The sequence below is a fragment of the Lethenteron reissneri genome, chromosome 29 (assembly GCF_015708825.2).
Source record: "Lethenteron reissneri isolate LAM-NWPU_2019-01 chromosome 29, ASM1570882v1, whole genome shotgun sequence".
NCBI lineage: Eukaryota > Metazoa > Chordata > Hyperoartia > Petromyzontiformes > Petromyzontidae > Lethenteron > Lethenteron reissneri.
Genome location: NC_083807.1, coordinates 2677398 through 2696433, shown reverse-complemented (window position 1 = coordinate 2696433; position 19036 = coordinate 2677398). Strand labels below are relative to the sequence as shown.

The 19036-nt window shown below is 51.2% G+C and overlaps 1 protein-coding gene across 1 annotated transcript; it reads right to left on the bottom strand.

Annotated features, from left to right (window-relative positions):
- Positions 1 to 1968: 1968 nt before the first annotated feature.
- Positions 1969 to 18501, bottom strand: LOC133349152 (RNA-binding protein 24-like). The gene is made up of 4 exons (XM_061562389.1): positions 18000 to 18501; positions 13311 to 13434; positions 8986 to 9034; positions 1969 to 5986 (listed from the first exon to the last, which is right to left on the bottom strand). The coding sequence occupies exons 1-4, from the start codon at positions 18156 to 18158 to the stop codon at positions 5542 to 5544; spliced, it is 777 nt and encodes a 258-aa protein (XP_061418373.1). The 5' UTR covers positions 18159 to 18501; the 3' UTR covers positions 1969 to 5541.
- Between the last annotated feature and the right edge of the window lie 535 nt (positions 18502 to 19036).

The window sequence follows — 19036 nt, the reverse complement described above, 5'->3', positions numbered from 1 at the left end:
CGCCTTTGTTCTGTAAGAGCACGTGGGGTTAATGCATAAATCTCATTCGCGAATGTCAGCGTTGGCTTAATAAAAATAACATGAAACATCACGCAGTGTCTGCTGGGAATGTTTTTGGAATTGCCCAGAGCTGGGGCTATAATACGATCATTTTAAGTAATCCATGACTCTACGACCTATCGGTTCGATTTAATCGGATAACATTCATGGTTGGGGAGAAAAAACGAAGTCATCCCTCAATTCCCACATGTGCCCCTGGATGGGAGGTGATGGGGCAGGCCTTGGTGACGTCATAGGCATCATATAAATGCGTCACGCTGGGCGTGGCTTGCAGGTGGTTTCCCGCCTTCATACCTGTCAACCCATACGGTCTGCCCATATTGTTGTGCAGGGAAATTGAGTTTTAAGGTCCATACGGCGTACAGCCGTTTCAATAGGGCACTTTTTTGTTTCAATAGGGCACGTTTTTTGTCCATTTGTTCGTGTTTCTCCCTTGTGATGGGACTTTGTAGGATGAAAGTTGAGATGTATAAGGGTACGGGGTGACCAGTGAAGTCTGAATTGATCTGTAATAAGGTCGGAAGCAGCGCGGCAGGACGGCCACCGCAAAAAATGATCGATTCAAAATATTTCGTCGATTAACCAAATTAATCGTCCAAGCTCCAATAGAAACATGTAATTGTTCGCATGGCCTAACACACACACACGCGTTAAAATGTTATAAATCACAATGAAGGACGAGATGGAGCGATGAAAATCAGCTCGCGTGCACGTGCTGGGCTTGATCGTTACATCATAGGACCGTGAGGGGTGGCGATGGCTTGGGGGGAGGTCTTAATTCAGCAGCGGAGTGATCTTCCGTGCTAATGATGATGAAGGTGATGACATACGCTACCTTCCGATTAGCACGGTTGCCTGTGTATGGTGCGAAAGAAGTTCATACATACGTAAAGGTGTACCTGGTGCGGTATGTAAACATCGCCATTCGGGAGACAAAGGCGGCCGGGCGTGGTACTGGCCAACCACCCCCTCGTGTGCCGTGCCGGCCTTCATAAGTGCCGATTAACAGCACTTGCCCCAACAGTATGTTAAACCTGTGCGGGGGATCTTTGTCTTTGTTTTGTAAATGTATCGACCTGGTGCTCTAAGTGCTGTCTCATTATAATCCTTTAATAATGGATGGCACCATTATGGACATCTTTTAATGTTTTATCCTCTATTTTTAATTTTCAGGTTTTTTTTTTGTATCGACATGTGGTGAGAAGCAGTCGGGCAGTTGTTTAGGCATCGTTCTGCACAACGAGCCTGACGCGCTCAGTTCAATCTCCAGCTACGAGCTGACATCGGTCCAGACGGCCGCAGAAAGACACCTGCAAGCGTGCGATGCGGTGGCCACCGTCTGTGTTCATTGTCCAGTCAAAAGCCACTGCCGCTGCGAGGATGACCACCGGTAGTTCCCGTGATGATGGTTGATGCTCCTTGTCCGAGATCAGCGAGGAGTTGTGGTTCATTTGTGGCAAGCGCTTTGTGTGTGCAATGATTAAGACCTGAGTTCGGTGTGGTTAGGGGCCGTCCATAAATGACGCCACGCGATTTTGGACAATTTTTGAGCCCCCCCCCCCCTCTCGTCCCACGGCGTCACAAAAAGTCAGACCCCCCCCTCAAATATGACGTCACAAAGCTCTGCCCCCCCCCCCAAAAAAAAACATGCTTCAAATCGCTTTAAACTATTGTACTTGTAGTGCGTATTTAATGTGGCGCTGCACTCTGATTTTGTAAGAGAAAAAAATTATTAAAAAGTCGATTTAATTCAGTAGATCGTGTTGTCTATATTTATTTAAAGTTGCGCATTTTGATGTGACCTCACATGTCTCAACCCCCCCCCACCTCGTCACACATCGTCACAAATGTCTGACCCCCCCCCCCCTAGGTGCGTGACGTCATTTATGGACGGCCCCTTAGGTACGGTCAAACCACCCCTCTCGTATCCGCCACGGCATGGGGCGACCTCCGTCCAGCAGTGGACTGGCAATATCTTTCCTTTGCCCATCAGGCATCAACAGTTTCCCTGCGGAAATGCGCGCAGTTTGCTCAGAACAATCAATGAGCCAGACGCCTTTGCCAGCGTCACCGGCACGCGTGGGTTCAGGCGTGACAGACAGCCGGGAGATTACGGCTAGGTGCCAAAAAGAAAAAAACAGCTAATCCGATATAAGCCAATTGCTTAATTGCAGCTCGTTTGATTAAGTCTCATTATCACACCAGTAGCCAAAACGCAAACATATTAAGCACCATTATCATCGATGTCATAATTACGTAAGGACTTTAATTATCCGGGACGGAGTGGTGGCGCGGTGATTAGCGCACTAGCATCAGTGGTGAGTGATCTCTGAGCCGGTCATCAAATTGAATTCGCTCCACTGCCAACTTTTATTTCATCAACCGGCACTGACCGGCGTAGTGAAGTATGGTCAAACGACCACCCCAAGACCGACACGGCGTGAAGAGGACTACATTACAGATCTGGCTGCTGCCTGATCATGCCGGTTGTAATTACTGGCGAAACGTCGTCCTCAGATTGTAAATGTTGTGAATGTTCTCTCCAACACACCGGTGTGCTGTACTAGTGACGAACTGGCATGTTCTGTTTACGTGATAAACCCCTTAATAATTGTCTGTGTCGGGTGGTGGCGGGTTTTACGACACATTTATATTTACGCGATCTAACCCCCCCAAAAAAACCTGTATTATGCATATTGGTCGCGAAAGCCTACGTGTTAAACTGACTTCATTAGAGTCCTGCTACCGTTATTATTTTGACTTCATAACTGGGTCGGATGTCACTCGAGTGATTTCCTCTACAGATGATTCCTTCACGATTGGAAGGCTTTAGCAGCCTCGCTGACAAACAGTGCCCGCTTGACTTCGCGAAAGATAAATTAAGCACTGTACAAGGGCAGACGCAGCCTGTGCAAACGCAGTGCGCACACCAGCAGCAGTCTTTGAACTATAAACTATTTTTTTTTATTTTACCAGCTAAGACCCACTGAGCTCCATATATATACAGCTCTTTTTTCAGAAGCACACCTGCCCATCACAAATGATAGCGCCAACGAAGTGGACTTATCATGTGGAAATGTATAGCAGCCACATACTCTAAAACGCGTGATGTTGATTCTAAATGTGCAGGAGAAAACAGGAGGACCCGGAGAAAAATCCACGCGATCACGGGGAGAACACGCAAACTTCAAATATACAGCAGGCGTCCGGGTCGGGATCGAACCCACGACCTCCTGTATACCAGGCGAGGTAGTTAACATCTCGCTGCCGTGACTTTGCTGATGAGCCGAAGAAGGGTGCATCCGGGCAAAGAGTTTGCGTGTTCCAACAAATTATGCTGTTGGTTAAACACGAGTTTGGAAGGCCGATCTTGTGGAGTTATGGGACTGGAAAGTGATTCATTTAACGTACCAATGAAGAATTAGTCATTCGTTGCATCAGCCCGAATGTAATGCCTTGTGAAATGTTTTGCAATACATTTTTGTTGGGTGACCACCGAGGGTGTAGAGAGGGGCCACGCACCAATGACGCCCGGTAAGCCAGCAACATCCGTGTGCCATGCCTGAAACCTGCTGATGAGCCACCGATGAAAAGGTGAAACCAGTTCAAAGTTCGTGGGCTTAAACAAATACTGACTATTTACTCAATTCTGGACGTCCTAAGGTCAACAGACTTACGGAATACTTTATATTTATGTGAGGATACAGAATGGAAGGCGATTTATTTAATGTATTACCCAGAATGCTACAAGAAACTTTTTTTTTTTAAGGAGATCATCATCGCTGAGTATAGTTGGCGATGTTTGGCCAATTTCCCTTTAACGAGCATTTATTTTTTGTATCCGGGAATAAATTGCAAGACACCATCATTCTTGCGAGGAGATAACATTCTGCACGGATAGGTTCTTGAACACACTTGCTGTACTGCTAGTCTCCTGGCCACCACTTCGCAGATCAGCGAATTTCAGGAGTTCTAAATTACCGATATTATCCACCAACCCTTGCCTCCAGACCTTTGTATGTATGTTGAACTTCCTTCACACCGTACGTAGCCAACCGTGCTAATCGGAGGTGCGGGGGTAGGACAACAAAGCAGTTCTAACGAGTGAGTTTTCAACCTTTGATCTACCACACCTAGATATATAAAACCCATACTGTTCCCCAACAGAGCATAATGCGTTTTCTTCACATATATATGTAACACACGTGACATACGACACATGTAAATGACATACAACGCACGTGTCTCTCTATTCTCATTCAGCCCTTTTTACGAACGCCACTGGATCCGCGAACTTCTGACAGCAGCAGCCGTCCGCCACTGTTGACACAGTTGTTTTTGCCCTCATTCCTCTTTGTTTCGTCGCTGCACTTTATATATATTTATATTTAATATATCTGCTTTGCTTTGGTAATGTTTTGTGGCCCAGGTCACTCTCGCGAATGGGACTCATCGCGGTTGTTCCACTTCTCACCTGGTTACACAAATAAACTTGAACTGTTGGCGATCATCATCGTCGTCATCATCATCATATCCCATCTGCTGGTGATGTATCTACTCCGATGCCTCCTCCTCCTCCCCATCATCAGTCCACCTCTTCGTCCGTTGTCCTCAGCCCTCTGTTGCCTTCCACTCGCGTTTTCATTGGGTTCTGTTCTTCTCTCTGGATTGCTGTATTGGGTGCACATTTTTTTTAAATCTGACAACTCACGCGTACAACGGCAAATGCGTGAACAATCTATAGTTCACAGCCGACGATGATCTTCAATGCCCTGTGTTTTTGTTCGTCCGATTCAGACGTAGTCGTGTCGAGGGCCACAGAGAGTGGAGAGCACGCCGGGATGGTTTTTTTCCATGGGCCTTAGCTCCAAGGTGGCCTCAGCAATGGCCACGTGGAGGGAGGCGGGCCTCAGGCTTTCAAAACACCTTCTGTAATGTAACACTTCCAAACACATTCACATACGAGCTGGTTCTGTAACATTGAATTGGGGGGGGGGGGGTAGAGAAGGCTGAGCCTCACTTTCTAAATTATTTAAGACGTTTGTTTAAAGTTGTTCTTTTGCATTGATGGTGTCACGCCCTACCCCTGAGTTTTAGTCTGCACCAATTTATAGAAGGTCACGTGCTAGGGCAGCACCTGCACCCAATGCATCCCTTGTTCATCCAAGGAGGATCATGATGATGATGATGGTGGTGGGAATAAGCAGGAGCGGGGCTTAATGTCTGCTGGAGCTGAACGGGGCGAGCTCCGGAAAATATGTCTCCCTTCCCCCGCTGGTGTGGTGGGAGGGGGTTGGTGGTCGATTCCGAGGAGTTGTTAAAAGTCAGGCAGCTCCAGACAATATTCCATCCGAAATGAAGCCCTGACGAGGAGGGTGGATGAAGATGATGTTGATGATGTTGATGATGATGAAGATGATGAGGAGGAGGCGGGGGGTACTGCGGAGCTGATCGCAGCACAGAAGAAGAAGGGGGGGCAGCTCAGATGCGTTCCCCTGGCGACTGGAAATGCCCGAACACTTGAGGCAGCAGCCCACCGCCGGTCGCTCCGCTCGCGTGCGCTGCTGCTGCTGCCGCTGCGGCCGCAGCAGCCGCAGCAGCCGCGGCCAACGGCGGCGGCGGCGGAGGCGGCGGCTGCTGGCACCCCCCGGGGCCGGCGAAGCTTCCCGGCGGCGGCTGCTGCGGGTGGTAGCCGTGGGGAGGCGGCAGGGCAAACCCGCCGGGCGCGGGCGACGCGGCGTAGGGGTACGACTGCTCGAATGTGCCGGCGGCGGCTGCGGCGTGGGCGTACTGGGCGTAGAGTGCGCCCGAGTAGTCGACCCCGAGGAAGGGGTTGAGGGGAGCTCCCGTGGGGGAGCCGCCGGGCGTCTGGATGAAGACGCCCGGCGGCAGGAACTGCGGCGGGTAGAGGTACTGGGCGGAGAGACTGGCGCGGAGACGCAGACGCCCCCGGGTGGAATCGCAAGGGGAGGGGAGGGCAGGGAGGGTGGGGAGGTGGGGAGGGAGGTGGGGAGGGAGGGAGGTGGGGAGGGGAGGGAGGGGAGGGAGGGAGAGGAGGGAGGGAGGTGGGGAGGGAGGGGAGGGTGATAGGGGAGGGAGGGAAGGAGCGGAGGGAGGGAAGGAGGGGAGGGATAGAGGTGATGGAGGGGAAGGAGGGAGGGAGATAGGGGAGGGATGGAGGGAAGGAGGGGGTGGGAGGGGACGGAGGGGAGGGAGGGAGGGGAAGGAGGGAGGTAGAGAGGTAGGGAAATTAGTTGGGAGTGGTGATGGCAGGAACGGCACGGCGGTGGACATTGCGGAGGTTCACGGTTCGGCACTCTGCGGCCGCCCCGGGTTATTACTGCCGAGTTTGCCCCCAGCGGACGTGGAAGGCTCAGTGTGGTCACTCCTAAAAATAGGCAATTTGTGTGTGCCCAGCGTCACGGTCCAAATTGGAAGAAAAAAATCACACCCCTACATTACTCAATTTGAACGTAGAGCACATCGCAAGCATCGCCCCGTGCTGCCAAAAGGAACTCCGCAAGACCCTCCTGTAAACGAGCCCTGAGACGCGGTGAGGCTTTCCTGTACGAAGAGACACATAGACTCACACAGATATCTATAGTTTTTACACGCAGACCCATTGACTCACACCGAGACCCACTGACTTACACCGAGACCCATAGACTTCACACAGATATCTATACATTTACACTCAGATCCATTGACTCACACCAAGACCCATTGACTTACACCGAGACCCATAGGCTCACACAGGGATCTATCCATACGAAGGAGGAGGCATCGCCACAGCAGCGATTCACCACTCCGCGGCTCGTGAACGCAATCATCTGGCCCGACCACAGCTGCTGCTCTCTCTATATCATCATCAGCCATGCGGAGCAGGAGACCGGCCGCAAACGGCCTCGCGGCCACCACTTTTGTTTCCAGGCACGGATTTAATTTCCCCCGAACGGGAAATAACAACCACGTGCCATAGGAATCATTGACAACAACATTACTTTACCGCGGCTAAAACTGCGTCATTAATGCCCCCGGAGCGAAGTCCACAAGAGAAGTCGGCATTCACAAATGACTCAAAACTCAACACATTCGCAGGCAACTCACGAGTATAATTCACCCGCGCACACGTGCCACGTGCGTTCTCATTTGGCAATCGCACTTTTGTCGATCACACTTCCTGACAGAGAGTGTAAACACGTGGTGAATCGGGCACTGGGTCCTTGAGCTCTCCCGCTCTGAGAAGGGCCGGTTGCCTGAAACGTCGCCTTTTAATAGAGTTTCCCCTTCTGGGGCCAGCAGTTCAATTGACGAATGGCATCGAGCCCCCTGTTATCTGTGCCTTTACCACCACCTGCCAACGTGGCAATGTATCACCAAAGTTCCGCACTCTTGTACTGTGACGTACGTTTTGTAACGTGGTGACTTATCCAAACGTGCAGTGAGAACTTTAAATACCGCCTGCCACAGCTGTTGCTGTGACCTTTAATTTTGTTTTAAATATTAACATTTCAACCCAAAAAAAAAACCACGCCCCTACAGTGAAACGGCGACTGTGCCCGTTTGCACTGTGTATACCAGACGCCTTATATGGCCGTGTTGAACATTCTGTCTGCAAAGGCCCCTTAAATGGGAATTGCCGTTGGCGGCTCCATGAGCTGGAGCTGGGGGTCACGCGCCGCTTGGAAGCCGATAAGATTTGTGGTTCCCCGTCAAAGGCGCGTCACCACCACCACCATCATCATCGTCAGTCATGGTCAATCCGCTGCTGGATGAAAGCCGCCGCAAACACCCTCTCGCGATGCTGCGATGTAAATAAAAGTGATACGGCTCGCGGGTCGACACTCATTGGCGAGTAACGCGTTTCAGGGAGCTCCTAATCTGCTGAATTGACGCTCCCGGGCGATCGTTTGACGGACACCCCACTGGTCTGTTAACGACTCTGCTACTTGATTCTCAGCACGTGACTGAAGAGGGTGAAAGCGATGGCTGCCCGTCTTACCGTGGGGATTGTTAACATTTGCAATCACAGCATCTGTGCAGCAGGGGGGAGGGGGGTGGTCATGTCGAGGCTTTCGCAATTGACCTGCACCAACCCGAGTTCGATTCCTGGCCACAGCTAACATCGCCGGCGAGTGATTTGCACGTGCTTTTGGTCCCGTCTGGGATCCCAGCCACCCAAAACAACTGCTCAAAATATGCATTCACCATCGTGGTGAAGTATGACCAATTCGACTCCCACGACAGACACGGGTTGCTTGGAGGCGCTCATCCAGCAGTGAATTAACAATGAGCCGTGGCGTGGTGCGATGTGTGGTGTGATGTGGGGTACATTGTGCGTTATGGTACGTGCATGGTGTACTGGTACAGTATGCTATGTTACGTGGTGCGTTGTGATGTTTGGTAGGACGTCTTTTTGTATTGTGTTACATACTAGTGCTGTGTGGTGTAGTGTGTGTTGTGATGTTTGCCTGCTGTGTGTGTTGTGGCGTGTGGCATACTGGCACGGTGCATAGTGTAGTGTATAGTGTAGTGTATTCTGTAATGTATTGTGTGGTGTTGTTGTGTGGTGTAATTGTGTGGCGTTGCAGTGTGTGGGTTTGATTCTCGTTCAACGTCGACACCGGTGACTATTATCTGAACCGGTCCTGGGCCTCCCCTAGGTCGACTGAGCCTCAAATGAATTCGGTGTTTAGTCAACATCACGACTAGGGAGACAAAGACGGCCGGGCGTGGTGTTGGCCACCGACCCCCTCGTGTGCCGTGCCGGCCTTCGCGAACAGCATTTGCCCCGACAGTCTTTAAAAAAGGCTATAGGGGGGATATTTCTCTTTGGTGTTGCGTGGTGTATAGTGCATTGTGTAGTGTCGTGTGTACTACGTGTTGTGCAGCAGTGTGGAGGCCAGGGCACCATGAGCGTCTCACCCGTACGGCCTCGGCAGGGGCAGGATGTGTTGAATTCCCAGGGCAAAACCTTCAAAGGAGCAAAGGGCAGTGCGCGTTAGTCAGACGAACTTGGAGCGATTGCTTTTGGTTTAAACTCAGTCCCCGCTCCTGGGATGTCACGATCTTTGCTCGGCAAGAGACAAGCGTGGACTTTGGCAGGGGGCAGGGGGGGCTATTTTTATAGACGGCCAAGCACAGTCGCGTTGACACGGGGCCCGTCTGAATGGCGTTCAGGGGCCACCGGAGGGGAGGATGATGAGGGAGAGCTTGTGTGACAAATGAATAAAAGCGCGCCGATGCTGATTGACTATGACCGAATAATCCTTACTGAATTCCTAGCTGACGTCGTCAGGTCTCGGAAGCTGGGCAGGCTTTTGAGCCTGGATAGTGCACGTACTGTAGAGTCTACTTTGAAAAGAAAATTAACACGCGATTTGGTGATGACGCTGTTGCTGCTGCTGTTTGGCAATGGTGCACAAGCACAATTAACACCGTGGCACTTAAACGTAACACATATATTATAGATAGATGGCGTTTCGGGAAATGTTCCCTTCTACATGGCAAATAAAACCATGGAAAATCATATAAATTTGCTGTGAAGAAGTGCTATTGTTCGAAGCGTCCACTCCTATTTTTGTTTCCTTTTAAGGCCACAGTGTTATTGAGGAATGTGTTGAGGTTTTCTGCACGGCTGTTGCTCTACTGGGTGAATCAGCGCTACGTTTGCGTCTTGAATTATAATAATTCGAAGTGAACTGTGTTTTAAACAAATCAATAGCAGGATGATGGTAATAACGATGGCCTGTCTACATGTCGTACAGACCCAGCGTCATTGTTTAGCGTGCTAATTCAATTCACCGATTGATATTTTATCCTCGTCAAACAATACAACATGCAATACAGCAATTGTTTATTTATTACCGTTCGTACTGTTTTGTTAAGATTGACGTCGTGTTTTTCTAGCGCTCGTTCAACAAATCCGTATTATTCATCCTGCGGTGATTTAATATTGCTCTCATTTTACGTCGGTAGAGTATACGTGTACCTGTGCTTGTACGAATTGCTATGTATGTATGTTGATCTTCTTTCGCACCGTACGTAGCCAACCGTGCTAATCGGAGGTGCAGGGGGAAGGACAACACACTAAACACACCCAACAAGGACTTCTAAAGAAATTAATTTCCAATCTAGCTGTACAAGTGCATGACTACAGTGGCTTCCTAATATCGGAAGGAAGAACGTTCCAGACGACCGCTTAAGCACATCTGAAAGCACGCGACACAGTGACCGTCTTTGTCCGATGGCCATCCAAAAGCCGCCGCTACTGCGAGGATGGTGCGGCGGTGATTAGCACAAGACGTTAATGCAGCCGGCGAACTGAGTTTGACTCCCGGCCACGGCTAACATCAGTGGCGAGTGATGTCTAAACAGGTCCTGGAACATCCAGCCACTTGACCAACTCACTGACATGGCGTATTGAAGGCCTTCGTTCAGCAGTGGAGAGACAAAGGACTGAACATTTTTCTTACTTGATTTGAAGCTTTCGTGACTGCAGGAATCCATACTCTTTGGTTCTTTCGGTAAAGTCACGGAGGTAGAAAAATAATTGATCGCGACGTTTCGATGGCAACACAAGCAATCGTCATCAGGTGGGAGAACCACAGTTTTTTCTTGCTGTGGTTGTCCCACCTGATGACGATCGAAACGTCGTGATCTATTATTTTTCTACCTACGTGGTTTTACCGAAAGAACCAAAGAGTATTATTCTTACTATTAATGGACTACATTTGGTTCATCCCCGTCTCAATTGAAACGTTAAATGTAGCCTCAATGGGATCTCATCTGGTTGGTGTTATTATGCTGAGAGTACTATACAATTATCTACAGTTATTATATATCTATTAAAACAAGGAATTGGTCGAATATCATGGTGCTCTGTGGGATTTTACTGCAGAGACAAATCACATTGAGATCACGTGGTGTTAGCTTGGTTAGGATGGAACCAATAGAAAAAAGAATTAAATATGGGGGGGGGGCTGTTTAAGAAGTCCCCCAACCTTTTTTATAGCCTGACCCCTCCAAATCTTCGTCCCCCAGTGCAACTGCACCGCCTGTACACTCTGCGTGTGTCGCTTCGTGGTGCACACATCACTTATCGTTTACGCCGAGAACACATGATGATGATGATGAGCATCATCATCCACTAAATCGTTATCATCACCAAACGTCATAATGAAATCATCGTCATGATATCATCATTAATAATCATCAGCCATTGTCTATCCACTGCTGAATGAAGGCCTCCTCGTGGCTCGTGGCCCAGTGCTGCTGCCCGCATCCGTCTCGCGTCTCATTTTTTGGAGACGGTGTGACGTCACGGTTTACTATCCTCACGCAGCCGCGGCGCTCGAGGTCATGCCTCAACGTTCAGCTCGTGGACATTAGACCCACGAGTTGGATGTGCATATACGAGTCTTAGATAAGGCAGTGTACTTTTTTTAAACTTATGTCTATGTATGTATGTTGAACTTTCGCACCGTACGGAGCCAGCCGTGCTAATCGGAGGTGCGTGGGAAAGACAACAAACTCGACACAAGAAGCAGTTATAAATAAATGAGTCTTCAATCGAGATGTACAAGTGTATCGCTGACCTCGTCAAGGAGCAAACTACCCGGTCATCCCCGCACCGGCGGCTTTTGGATGGCCACCGGGCAAAGACGGTGGTCACCGCATGGCGCGCATTCAGATGCGCACCATGCGGCCGTCTGGAACGCTCTTCCGATGTAAGGAAGCCACTGGAGCTATATGGACTTTTAAATAATTTACAGTACGTTGAAACTCATTTACTTAGATATGCTTTTTTGTGCTTAGTCTTGTTGTCCGTCCTCCACACTTCTGATGAGCGTGGTTGGCTACGTACGGTGCGAAAGAAGTTCGCCGTGGGTGATGACTGCCAGGGTATAAGTTAAATTAGCGGTAAACGTCGACGCAGATGATGATATCTATGGGACCGTTTTGCCCTTTGGCGTTCTCTGGTATAACACGACTGAGACTGGGCCCTAAAGAAGGCTGCTGTCTCTGGTGTAGGCTAATCCGTTTCAAAGACAATGCCCATATATTATCAGAGCAATAGGTGTCTATTTGGTGTTTGAACATCTTAACACCTCCTGGTTTATTGCCAGACCGGGTAAAGCAGATGATGATGATTGTAAAATAATAATGATCAGACACCGTACCGTACACCACATATTGTTACGATCATTATTATGATAATCGAATAATAGTCCAATTAAGCATCACCTATTCAATCACCACCATCGTGACATCATCACCCAATCAATGCTTATCATAATTCAACATCGACCGTCACTATGAAATTGATCATCAGCGGCATTTCATTCATCATAATTATCGACCAATCAATCACTCGTCATCACAATCAATCCACTCAATCATCGTCCAATCACCCTTTTGCAATAAGCAATCACCATCGTGATATTATTATGTATTCGTGACCGTGATCCAGGCGTGGTCGCTAACACTAGCGCCCTCTAGTGAGACGCCATCGCACTGCGCGCTGTCACAGAAACGTGGAATTGTCAGTAGTGACTGCGCAAAAATAAACACGTACGACGGCGTATCCGCGTCATCCACAATGTTATCATTTACATCCCTTTTTCCAATTCCACTGCTGGATTAAGACCTCCTCATGCCGGATCAGTCATGGAGATTATATGACCATACATAATAATAGGGTTTTTTCCCCTTATTTCTGGCAACAAAACTGAAACCTTTTTACAAGGAATCATGTGTGCGTTAACCATAATACTTGTGGTCAAAATGCAAACAAAAAACACACTCTGATAATATATGCATTGTCCTTGCAACTGATTGGTCCACACCAGAGACGGCTTCAAGGACACATGATTCCTCGTAAAAGGTTTCAGTTTTGTTGCCAGAAAAAAGGGGAAAAACCCTATTAGTATATTTTGGTACTGGCAAAGGAGGTCTAATGATGTAGACCATACATACTTCATCACGCCCAGTACAACCAGAGGTGGTGGCGTGCATCCGCTTTGGAGAGGCCTTCATCCAGCAGTGGATTAATCATGGCCGACGATGGTGATGATTGCTTCACCACGCACGTGCATTCATTCATTCATTCAGCCATCACAAAGGGGCATTGGCCATCGTAGGTGAAGAATGGTCAAACATCTTCAACAATACCCGCATGACATAGGAAGGGCACTCATCCAGCAGTGGATTGACGGAATCCCCCCCCCTACCACCACCCCGAGGCTCACCTGGGGGCAGCATGCGTGGCTTGGCGCCCAGGTAGGCGAGGTTCACGTTGGCTTTGCGACCATCGATGATTGGGTTGGGATCTTTGCACGCGCGGTCTGCAGCGCCACGGTCAGCCATGGTTACCTGGCGCGGAGGGCGGAGGGGGGGACACGAGGAGAAAGACAGAGGGACGCGTGGAGGGAGGGACACGTGCATAGAGACAAAGACAAGACAAAGATCCCCCGTGTAGGCTTAAACGACTGTTGGGGCAAGTGCTGTTAGCGAGCACCTATGAAGGCCGGCACAGCACACGAGGGGGTGGGTGGACAGCGGCACGCCCGGCCGACTTTGTCTCCCGAATGGCGATGTTTACACGTCACACCAGGTACTTATTTGAGGCTGAGTCGACCTATGCGAGGCCCAGGACGGGTTTAGATAATCGTCACTGGTGTCGTTGGTGTCCGTGAGCGGTTAGCGAACTAGGCACACCGCGTTCGTAGCGCAGCGCGGTAACCGCTCCACTACCACTCCACACCCGCATAAACACACACACACACACAAAACAGGGACATACACACATACACACAGACACACACACAAAGCAACAGACATATAACAACAACAACCGCCATTCACCACTAAGTGGCGGTGACGTCACCACGACGCTTGTGCCAGGCCAAGTGCATCTTGAGGCCACGTGAAGTGTCGAACGCCCGCCGACAGGAGGTAACAGGGCAGACCCAGCAGGTGCCACGGGTCGACTGACCGAGATGACCGATCTTGACACCGCCGGTACCAGTCATCAGCAAGTCCACTCAGCTCCACGTCCTCCTGTACCACATCACTCCATCTCTTCTCCAGCCCGTGCCGCGCCCGTTTAGCCCCCTCGATCCGGCCGACAAAATCTGTTTAAGCATGCGGTGGCTGGGCATGCGGGCTACATGACCCAAGCAACGCAGCCTTGCCTGCCAGAGGAGCTCACCGATGGGACTTTGCCCAGATCAAAGATTTGTAAGCTCCTCACACAATCCAGCCTGGTCAAACCCAGGATGGATCGTAGGCAGGCCAGCCTAAATGTTTCTAACCCGCGAAGATGCTCCATTAGGGGGGTCCACGTTTCGCAAGCGTAGAGAAGGCAGGGAATGACTGTGGCTGAGAAGTCCCGAAGCTTCGTGCGGAGCGACAGACCAGGCAGCTACCACACAGCGTTATGCAACCGATGAAAAGATATTGCCGCTCGACTGATTCGGTTGTGAGACCTCCGCTGCCAAACCGGAGCCGGTCATGAGCACACTGCCCAGGTATGAGAAACTCTCCACTCTCTCCACAACTGCCCAATCACCAATTGGGAGTTATGGGGGTGGAGTGTCCCATGGTACAAAATACCCAGTCAGGTGCTTCGTTTTGGTGGGGCTGATGGTAAGGCGCCACCTTTTAGTGGCACGCTCCAGTTTTACATACACAACCAGAGAAACATAGACACACACACAAAACAGAGACATACACACAGAAAGACACACACACACAGCCCGTGCTCTTGTGTCCCCGCTCGCAATTGGAGAGAGCGTTTGAAGCAATTACGAAGCAATTTCGAGATGAGTGCGTGGAGCGATGATGGTGGCTGGGCTGCTACTCCTCCTTCACTCCATTGCCCCCTTCCTCGTCTAAGGGCCGCGAGTCAAATCCTCCTCATTCGCCGCTCGTGGTGTATAAAATGAAATGAAATGCATATCACGGTTACCCATTATTGGGCGAGGGCAATTTTAACGCAAATTGGACACGCGCGCTCGTTAGCCAGCCCATTTATTAATTATCGTAATTGTAATGGGTTTTTAAATGCGCTCAGACGCACGGATGGTATTAATAAGAACAAAGTGTAACGCTGGACAGAGAGAGATGTTATATATATATATGCGTTGCCTGTGTGGAACGGCGCGTTCCTCTGCGCGCGCGCGCGTGTGTGGAGCGATTAGCACGCTGCGCTACGAACGTGGCGACACGGGTTCGATTCCCACTGACGGCTAACACCAGCGAAATATTATCTGAACCCGTCCTGGGCCTCTCCTACGTCCACTCAGCCTCAAATAAGTGCCTGGTGCAGTGGTACGTAAACATCGCCGCAAGGAAGACAAAGGCGGCCGGGCGTGGTGCTGGCCTTCATAGGCGCCCGCTGACAACCCTTGCTCCTACAATCTGTTCAGGCTATAGCGGGGATTTTTGTCTTTGTGTGATTCAATTACAGCGGCGAATTTTTGAACCGGTACTAGACCTCTCCCCTAGGTCGACTCAGCCTTAAATGAGTACCTGGTGCATTGTGTGTAAAAAAAATAATCAGCCATGGAGAGACAAAGGCGGCTGGGCGTGGTGCTTGCCACCCAACCCCTAGCGTGCCGTGCCCGCCTTCATAGGTCGATGCTCTCTCACAGCACTTGCCCCAACAGTCGTTTAAGGCTATACAGGGAATCTTTGTATTTGTTGTATTAGCCTGGCACAAAAACAAAGGGCACCTAGCCTGGCACAACAAGCGCTATGCTTACGTCACCGTCACTTGGTTTGCGAATAGTGGCTCTAATTGTTGTGAGGGGAGCGGTGGTGCAGTGATTGGCGCACTCCGCTAGGAAGCCGTCCATAAATGACGTCACGCGTTTTTGGACGATTTTTGACCCCCCCCCCCCCTCGTCACACGGCGTCACAAAAAGTCAGAGCCCCCCTCAAATATGACGTCACAAAGCTCTGCCCCCCCCCCCCAAAAATATATAAAACATGCTTCAAATCGCGTTAAACTATTGTCATTGTAGTGCGTTTTTAATGTGGCGCTGTACTCTGCTGTTGTAGGAAAAAACTTTTATTAAACATTATGTTTAATTAAGTATAATGTGTTGTCTATATTTATTTAAAGTTGCGCATTTTGATGTGACGTCACATTTCTCAACCCACCCCCCCATCGTCACACATCGTCACAAATGTCTGACCCCTCCCCCCCCCCATGTGCGTGACGTCATTTATGCACGTCCCCTTTAGACTCACGACCATGGCGAACAAGCGTGGCGGGTGATGACTGGCATCCCGAGGTCGAACCATGGACGAAGGCAGCAAACAACGCGGTGAGCTGGCGCCAGATTTCTACCTCCAAGCTCTGCGGTCCTCTACAAGTCGAGGCCAAGTGACTCCGTGTTTCCACGTGGGGAAGACGCCCGAGTAGCCGAGCGGGGCAACGCTCGTATCTGATACAGATGCGACAGATGGAGATCATTCCCCGCTTTGCTGTAGCGCATTCTCCTGGCGAGCAAGGCTATCCACACCGTCTCTGCGGTGATCCACCAACACTAGCTGCTGCCTGCACAGTGCTGGATTACAGCAAGCCACGTGAGCAGCCACCCCCCCTCCCCCCACGTATATCGAAGCGACTTCGTAAACAATGCCGTGACGCCCTCTTCCGATGCCGTTCCATAGCACACGGTGGTTCACCGCTCGCTTCTCGAGTTCCAATTTCTTATTGTGACCGCCACGGCCGCGAGTGCACGACCGCGAATCTCACCGCGACTTGTGATCGCGACGCAACGGAACGCGGACGAATCCACGGGCGCATGTGGGCCCGCGTGCAAGGGAGGCTCCCTTAACGGACGGGCTTTGCCGGGCTTGTCGACGCAATCATTCACCGCTCAGTGAAAGTCACAACTTCTGCAGCCCACGCTGTCACAGCGCACGCGTTGCGGAGCGGCCGTCGCGCAGAATGAGCGATGCGCACTGGGTACGGGGCGAAGTCTCACGTTGCACGAACACAACGATCTCACCGTGAAGCCTTCATGCAGACTGCTGCGGTGAGTGCTCTTTGCGAGCACCTACGAAGGCCCACAAGGGCGCACGAGCGCCTTTTTCTCCCCGGTGCTGACGTTTAAAATGGTATGGCTGAGTCGACCTAGGGGAGGCCCGTGACAGGTTGCGATGTCACTAGTGTGAGTGACATCGCAAGCCGGATTTGAGCTCAAGAGGCCGGATTTCGTAGCTTGGTGCGCTAACCACTGCGCCACCGATCCCCACTCACGTGATAAGACAAACACCTAATTGCGCCTCCCAGCCTTCGCCATCCTCCTATCTTACCTAGCACTCTTCATAAAGTACTTAGGGCTGCAGCACAGATGTACATATGCATACACTTCTACAAAGTCCAACGTGAAATCAGCCGTTATCAATCCACTACTGAATGATAAACCTCGCCAAGCCGACGCGGCCACCTCTCACGATTGTCGTAACGATCCAATCTGGCGCCTGCAGACCAGCTGATTTCGTCACCCCGTCGTTTGTCAGCATACGGAGGGAATTGGGTGGATGGAAATGTCACCAAAAGACTACTTTCACGAGAGGTTTCTGAGAGCGTTAAAATGTCCCGCCATTACTTAACTTAATGACTTAACTCATGACTTAACTTCGTGACTTAACTCCATGACTTAACTTCAGCCGTGTCTATCCGAGTCGGCGATCCGTAAATTATGTATCTGTACCCGGTACACCATGTCCAGTATAACTCTCGCTGTGGCTGTGCTTACGTGTACGTTACGTGCCAGCCACTGCACTCTACCCCGCGAATATTCAGTTGGGAAATTAATTTAAATGTGCTGGTGATGTTGGTGCTGGTGGTGATGCTGGTGGTGATGATGATGATGACGACACACACACACACACACGCGCGCGCACGCGCCGACACTTACGAATCCATATCCTCTCGACTTGCCCGTCTGCCGGTCCGTGATCACCACGGCCTCGTCGATTTCTCCGAACGCCTCGAAGAATTTGCGCAGGGACGCGTCCGTGGTGTGGTAGGGCAGGCCCCCGACGAATATCTTGGTGTACGTGGTGTCCGGCTGCATGGCGGAGACCCTCACCACCACCTCCTCCTTCTCCTGCTCTTCCCCTCCTACCCGGGAGGTGGGGGAGAGGTGGTCCACCTGGCCAGCCACTAGCGGCCGCTACTCCCCACACCAACACCTGCACGTACAGCCCTTCTGCACCTATGATGCCCCGACGCGCATCCCCACGAAACCACGCCACTGCAACGACTATGAACTCACTGATAACTGAGAACCCCCCTGGTACCATGCATCACACCGGCGGCACAGCGCGCAACCTGTACGGCCTGTCGGTAAGAGGTAGGAGGGGGGGAGGAAGCACAATTTGTTAGCCTGGGAAGAGGGTTCTGCTGTTGCTTGTTGCTCGGATGGTGCAATTTTGTAACCAGGCGACCGCACCGGCTAAGCAAACTGCTCGCGCTGAGCGGGGGGGGGGGGGGGGCTGGCCGCAGTCGCGGGAGCTCACGGGTTCACGGCGTCTCTCGTGCCACTCCGCCCATGACAACCGAGAGCGTCACTCACCTGTAGAGCCGCCAAAGGCTGCGCCCTCCCTCACTTCACCTGGACGAGTCACGGAGTGGGGCGTGGACAAGGGGTGGTGGTGGGGGTGGTGGTGGTCGGGGTGGTGGTGGTGTGGGTGGTGGGTGGAGGTGGTGCTGGTGGTGGGGGTGGTGGTGGTGGTGGGGGTGGTGGTGGTGGTGGGTGGTGGTGGTGGGGGTGGTTGGAGGTGGTGGTGGTGATGCCCCACCGCAGTGTGTCACGGACACTCGGGGAGGCGACCAATGGGTGAGCCGAACCGCGCGTTCGCACCGAATTCGAATCGCGTCCGCGCGAGGTGGTGCGGTAGCGCCACGCGGGGGGCGACGCGCTTTGCGTGGGAACAATGGGCCCCCGTTGTC

Bases quoted from the DNA above. Each gene is read 5' to 3' on its own strand.
- LOC133349152 (XM_061562389.1), bottom strand. From the start codon at position 18,158: ATGCAGCCGGACACCACGTACACCAAGATATTCGTCGGGGGCCTGCCC. The intron at 13,435-17,999 runs GTAAGTGTCGGC...CCTCCGCGCCAG, and splicing joins AGTCGAGAGGATATGGATTC to GTAACCATGGCTGACCGTGG. The intron at 9,035-13,310 runs GTGAGCCTCGGG...GCTCCTTTGAAG, and splicing joins GCCACGCATGCTGCCCCCAG to GTTTTGCCCTGGGAATTCAA.